Source organism: Gallinula chloropus (genome assembly GCF_964237585.1).
Source record: "Gallinula chloropus genome assembly, chromosome: 1".
Lineage (NCBI taxonomy): Eukaryota > Metazoa > Chordata > Aves > Gruiformes > Rallidae > Gallinula > Gallinula chloropus.
Window position 1 is genome coordinate 184,950,056 of NC_140085.1, and position 6,892 is coordinate 184,956,947.

The following is a 6,892-nucleotide window of genomic DNA, read 5'->3' on the forward strand; positions in this document are numbered from 1 at the left end:
CATATACTCACTCCCCAATTAAGACAAAATAGGAGACAAAGCCAGAGACACCCTCCAGCAGAAACTGTGTCTGTTGAGCACGTCACAGGCACCCTTTTAGCCACAGCACCAGGTGCAGGGTGTTCGGGACCTCTGCCCTCAGCCTCACTGCGCTACCTTGCACCGGTTGCAGGGGGCAGACAGATACTCCTCTACAAACAGGGGTTCACTTACAAGCAGGAGATTAAAGCAGGGCTGGAAGACAGGTCGTCGAGTACCATCCTCTTCTGGCCAGAGGGGCAGAGGCACATTGGGCATGACGGTGCGGCAGAGCCCCCCGCCACAGGGAGCCTCTGCCTCCTCACACACCGCAACGAGACCGCCCCCTGCGGCAGGGGCTGCGGTGCCCGGGCTTCGCCGTGCCCTGCCCGGCGGCCAAGCTCTGGGCCGTGCCCAGGGGTCAAGGGGCAGGACGCGATGTCCGAGGAGAGAGGGGAGGGGGCGGAGGAGGAGGAGCGGGAGGGAGGAGGAGCGGGAGGGAGGAGGAGCGGGAGGGAGGAGCGGGAGGGAGGAGCAGGAGGCGGGGGGGAGGAGGCGGTGCCTCAAGGGCTGCCGCCAGCCCGCGCGGCCGCGCGCCTCACCCACCCCTTCGAGCACGGCCGCGCCCCCTCGCCGCTCCCGCCCACCCGGCAGGCCCGTGCCGCTCCTATCCCGCCCCTTTGCCCTCCGCTCCGTCTATCTCCCGCAGAAGCCAGTGAGAGTGAGCTCCCGCCCCGGCGGTCCCGCCTCCGCCCTGCTGCGAGCCACCCTTTCCGGCGGAAAGGCGTCGCGGCGCTGTCCAAGATGGTGGTGGGAGGGTTGTGTCTGTGTGGGTTGATCAGGTACTGGGGGCGTGAGGGCCGTGTGTGGGGGCGGCGCGTCCTGGCGGCCGAGAGGGAGGGGAGAAGGGGAGTCCGCGCCCCAGTGGCCCACTGCTAAGCCGCGGCCGCGCTCCCTCAGCCTCCCCGGGCGTCGGGTGTCCGCGCCCGCTCCCCGCTGTCCTCCCTGAGGATTGGAGGCCGCAGGGCAGGGCAGGGCGGGACACGTCCCTAGCCGGCCCCTTCTCGTTCTGCGGCTGGCCTCGGAGCGGTTGATGTGCTTTTCCATCTCTCCAGCCCGAAAATGGAAAGTGTTTTCTTATGTGATGTATCAGTGGTGGTGCGTGGCTCGCCCTGGGCGCCCCCTTTGATGGGGAGGAAATGATGTTTGTCATTCACTTGTAAGCGCAGCATCAGGATCCAGGCTGTGGCGCTTCTTCTTGGCCTACAGAGCTTCAAGAGTCCTGCATGAGAAGCCTCTTGTTGCAGGGTTAGGGTAGCTGTGCAGGGAGGGGTTGGTGAGCAAAGGGAATGCCCCTGCCAGAGTTCTTCGTAGTCCCGAGGAAACGTCCCTCTAAATGGAAAAACTGCTCCGAGCTTTTCTGGACACATGACATAGCTTGTGGAACCTCAGGGGAAAGGAAAGTGCAGGTTCTGGCCCAAGTAACTCCGCACGAATGCAGTTCACACTAAGGCAGCCCAAGCAGGATAGAAATAACTTTGCTGCTAGTTGTGTTTGGCAGGATTGCTAAGGACATGCAATCTTTCTGTAGTGCATGGAGATAGATGTAGATACATGGCATAATAAAACAATAATAAATGATTGTGAGGTAATGATAGGGGGAAAAAAAACTAGATAAACAGTGTAGAAACTGTTGAAATGATATACAGATACTGATGATTTCTGAGATTAGAGGAACTCAAGAAATTGTTGAGCCCCCTGTAGCTCTGCCTGTAAGCCCTTCTCTCACAATTTTGTACATAGTATTTAAGATAATTTTACATTTTAAAATTTCTGGCTTGTTTCAGATTACTGTGCTCATTGTTAATCCCTGCGTTATTTCTAAGTGGAATTTTGTGTGTCTGCTTGGCGGTGCTACTGTGGGGAATACGGCTCTGGATACTACGAAGGAAGAAGCAGCTGAACGCAGCAGGAAATGATGGGAAGCGGCCGCTGGTTGTTGCCTTTTTTCACCCTTACTGCAATGCAGGTGGTGGAGGGGAGAGAGTCTTGTGGTGTGCCATAAGAACGCTCCAGAAAAAGTAAGCATGTATGTTTATCAAATACCATATTTCATTCCTGGCTACCCCTGGTATTTATGCATATCATGGCGTTTTATAGAGCTGAATAGGTATCGTTAGTCCTGTGGCTTTTCTTTATATCTGAGTTTTACCTGGTTGCACCATTCCACTACATCACTTTATAGCCAGCTTGTGATCTTTCCTGCTGTGGCATCTCTCACTTCTTTCTCAGCTTGGGAGATCCCCTTTTCTTTCATCAATTTCCCATTCCCAAGACAGAATTTTGTATAGGTGTAACTCTTCAGTGGAAAACTGTTAATCTTGATAGTTGCCTCTTGGTGCAGGAGGAGAAAGCAGTCAATATCTAAAGTGGATTTAACATTGGTGCATCCACTGGCTTGCAGAGTTTTGTGCACTCATGCTGTGAAGAAGATGGGTATCTCCTAATGTAGGACAACGTGTTCTTCAGTCTGTAGTATAATACTGAGTTGCTTTTATGTTTTGCTCAAAAAAAAGATATTCCTCAAGTGTTAAAGAATTTCACTAGACTTGGGGTTACTCTAGGCTTGCTTTTATTAGCAACTCAAGAGTTGGGCCATCACCTTAGTGAGTGGCAACTCAGTATTATGTTTATGATCTTATATACTCTTTTAACACAATTACATGATAGACGAAGTCCCCCGTTTTGAATAGCCAAAGTCCCCTGTTTTGGTTGGCTCAAAGTCCTTAATTGGCCTTTGTCTTCTCTTGGGGTATTGGTGATGACTCAGTCTCAGTTCTGCTTTGGATCTCAGATTCTGCTGTTCCATCTCAGAGGTCACTGCCTCCTCTTCATCTTTCCCAGGGATTCGATATTCTGTGTTAAACATCTAAATTCTTAGAACTCTACTTAACCATAAAATACTTTATTCTTCTAATAAACTGAAATAATTTATATATTTGTGCACCTACCCTAGTCAATCCTTCTTTTACAGCTATCTACTGATTAACTTGGCTGAGGACTAACTCCCTTCCATGGAAAGGGCTATACAAGGGACACTGAGGCAGTTTAGTATGGTTAGAGCTTATTGTTTAAAACGACCTGTGATATTTACAGCTGTAAATACCCATTCCTATTAATCCTATTCCTTTATAAGAATAATTAACTAACATTAACATACTATTTGTATTAAATTCTATTTTACTCTAATACCAAACATTCAGCCATATATTTTTCCGCAGATCAGAAAAAACCTGAGAAAGTATAAGGAAAAGTATAATCTAATTAGAAACATTTCAGAGCTAGGCCAGTTCCTACACACTTTTTGAGTTATTTGGAATAGGTGATATTTTAGTTTCATGATAAAAAAATTGAAGAGAAGATTGTATGAAATTCCTTTTCTTTACTCTCACAGGTACAGAAACGTAACGTGTGTTGTTTACACTGGAGACAGAGATGCCACTGGAGAAGAAATAGTAGAAGGCGCTTTCAGAAGATTCAATATTAAATTAACTCATCCTGTGAAGTTTGTATTTCTAGAAAAACGCTACCTTGTGGAAGCTTCTCTTTACCCTCACTTCACTTTGCTGGGACAAAGTTTAGGATCAGTGTTTCTTGGCTGGGAAGCTCTCCTGAAGTGTGTTCCAGATATTTATATTGACTCAATGGGGTATGCCTTTACGCTTCCCCTCTTTAAATATTTAGGAGGTTGCCGTGTTGGCTGCTATGTCCATTACCCCACTATCAGCACCGATATGCTTTCTGTTGTTAGGAATCAGGATACCCGGTTTAATAATGCAGCCTTCATTACAAACAACCCTCTTCTCAGCAAGTTTAAACTTGTTTACTACTACTTCTTTGCTTTCATGTATGGATTGGTTGGTTCCTGCAGTGATGTGATCATGGTTAATTCTTCTTGGACACTAAATCACATCCTTTCCCTCTGGAGAGCTGGGGCTTGCACTAGCGTTGTGTATCCACCATGTGATGTTCAGACCTTCCTGGATATTCCATTGGAAGAGGAAAAGAGCAGCACTGAGTACTCCATTGTTTCCGTCAGCCAGTTCAGGCCTGAAAAAGATCATCCTTTGCAAATCAGAGCCTTTGCTAAACTGCTGAAAGAGAGGAGTCTGGGACAGCAGCCATCATTGAAGCTCATCTTAATCGGAGGCTGTCGTAACCAGCAAGATGAAGAACGTGTAAATAACCTGAAACGCCTTTGTGAAGAGCTGGGTGTTAGTAACAACGTGACATTCAGAATAAATGTTCCCTTTGAGGAGCTGAAGAGACACCTGGCCGAGGCCACCATCGGCCTGCACACCATGTGGAATGAACACTTTGGGATCGGTCAGTATCTCTCCTCAATGTTCCGCCTTTTGTCACAGCTGCAGACACAGTTGGGGAGGGCTTCAGTTCGTTATTAAGACTTCTCAGTATAGATAGAGGTCTGCCTGCGAGGCAGGTGTCCAGCTCCTGTTCTCATCAGAGGCAATCTAGCCTACAGAATCAGTTCAGATGGCAGACCACAAGGTGCTACTGTAGTGCAAGCTCAAGTGCTGAGGTGTTGTTATAGACTGTTAATTATGGGCACCCTGTAGTCACCAAAACAGACATCTGTACTGCCCAGGATGTTCTGCCTGACCTCCAGCTATCGCTCTGCAAGGTCATGAGTCCCCCTAAGGTCCTGTGTTAGGTTTGTCAGCCTTGCACAGCCGCCTTCCAGACCCAACGGAGCCTTCAAAGGCGATGGGTACTTCTGTTGGCACATCATAGATTGTGCCTTGGCTCCACTGACTGCAGGGAGAGCTTAGACACCATTCACAAGCAGACAGCTGTGTGTAGAGATTTTGATTGTGTTTCAGCCGCCATTTGAAATGGGTGATATATGTCATGGCTGCTGTTGGAGAGGTGTAAGTTTCCCACAGAGCCTGCCTTGCAGATGCCCAAGCGACCCTTGGTTCCCTCATTGCACTAGGTGCCTGTGCTCAGGCAGTTCAATCAAGTCCTCAGGTCAGTTGCTGTAGTGGTGAGCAGAATGCCGAGGAGGAGCTGGGATCTGGCTTGTGGTGCACTGTCACGCAGCATTAAAGCATCGGGCTCGGTTTATTGGGATTATTTAAGTCCAGACCTTGAAAGGGAATGTAAGATTGCCTCTCTGCCGTAAATGTGCAACGGGGTAAATTGGTAGCTAAGCAGATGTACTTGTCTATTATGTCACTAAGCTGCAGTTAATGTCATCAGACTTTATTAGAAAACAAGTTCAGTATCAGGAGTAGTAGTTTATAGTCTGGAGAAACGTAATGTAAAAAAAAATTTAGTCTGAAGTGTCTCCCAGAAGCAACTGCCACCAAGTGGAAGTAATGGTTTATCATATTTTTTTCCTGCACAAAACAGTTTAATTAATTAATTTTTAAAAAGCTATACAGTCACACTGTGATTTTGAATTTCAGCCTGATCTCACCTCCATCTCTAATGGCTTTTTACCTGTAAGTAACACGTTCCAAAACTTTGGAACATTATTTATAGCTGGCAATTTCTGAGCTAGGTGATTTTTTAAAAATCAAATCAGACCTGAGAAGGATCAGCAGTTAAAGGGATTTCTGAGGTCTGCTGTGGAATCACAGAGGAGAACTGAAGTTGACGTATACATTATATGCTGTTCCTATCCCACTGCTTTTGGCTGAGGAAAGTTTGCCATCAGATTCCCATTTAATTTCAACTTCTTCCATCAAAAATACAGATGTAGTGGTAAGACGTTTTACTGGTTTGTCTTGCTGAGTTGTCAGAAGCTAAAAAGGTTTGTTAATCTGCAAAATACAAAACTTCTGAATATCATCTGCTTGAAATGAGCATAGTCAGCTTTTCTCTCAGTATCTTTCTAAATGTAAAAAATCTGAAGTGTGAGTGAGAAAACCAGTACAGTTACATCCAACTTCATTTTTAAATTATTTTGTGCAGCAGCCACCATACCATAAAACCCGTGTTGTGGTGATCTTTCACACAGCTGCTTTCCATGTTTAGCTTTTATTTGTCTCGATATCCAGCCTTTTGTTTTTCACTGGTGATACCTGAATTATCTGAGATAGATTGTATGTTAGAAGAACCACAGCTTATCCAGTGACATCTGATTATTTCCATTTTGTGTTTAGGAGAAACTGTGGGTAGGACTGAGACACTTGACTTCATTTTTCTTACGAGAGTTTTTTTCAAATCTATCTTTGAAAATTACTGTATTTCTCACACTGATCTAGAATGGCAGTCTACAGTAACTTACAATTCTGGGTGAATTTTACTGTGGTTTTAACTTTCACATGCTTTATAGGAAGCCAGATTATGGGATGTGCACATTCATATCGTCATGTTCTGTATCTTTTACAGGAGTAGTTGAATGTATGGCAGCTGGCACAGTTATCCTGGCTCACAACTCTGGAGGCCCCAAATTAGATATCGTGGTACCCTATGATGGACATATTACAGGCTTCCTAGCAGAAAATGAGGACAGTTATGCTGAGATGATGGCTTATATCCTCTCTCTGTCTCCTGAAAAAAGGTTAGAGATCAGAGAAAACGCTCGTCGCTCGGTGCACAGGTTTTCTGACCAGCATTTTGAAGAGACATTCCAGTTATCCGTGGAGCCATTATTTAAATAAGTGTCTATGATTAAAAAGGTGTATGAATAAAATTAACTTTTTATATTTGACTGTGTGTCACCTGTAAATGCACGTAATTTATGTTCCCTTGGTCCCATTCAGTAGAGAGTTTGCTTGCTTTCTGTTGGGGTATCTGCTTTACGTCACAGAGATATTTTTTTATTGGGAAAGAAATGGTCTAGAAA

General features: G+C 45.9%; 1 protein-coding gene across 1 annotated transcript; it reads left to right on the forward strand.

Moving 5' to 3' along the window:
* Positions 1 to 822: 822 nt before the first annotated feature.
* ALG11 (ALG11 alpha-1,2-mannosyltransferase) lies at positions 823 to 6,757 on the forward strand (the record flags this gene model as incomplete). The annotated part of the gene is made up of 4 exons (XM_084279167.1): positions 823 to 860; positions 1,866 to 2,099; positions 3,473 to 4,404; positions 6,436 to 6,757. 4 exons carry the CDS (start codon positions 823 to 825, stop codon positions 6,705 to 6,707), a joined length of 1,476 nt encoding a protein of 491 aa, XP_084135293.1. The 3' UTR covers positions 6,708 to 6,757.
* Between the last annotated feature and the right edge of the window lie 135 nt (positions 6,758 to 6,892).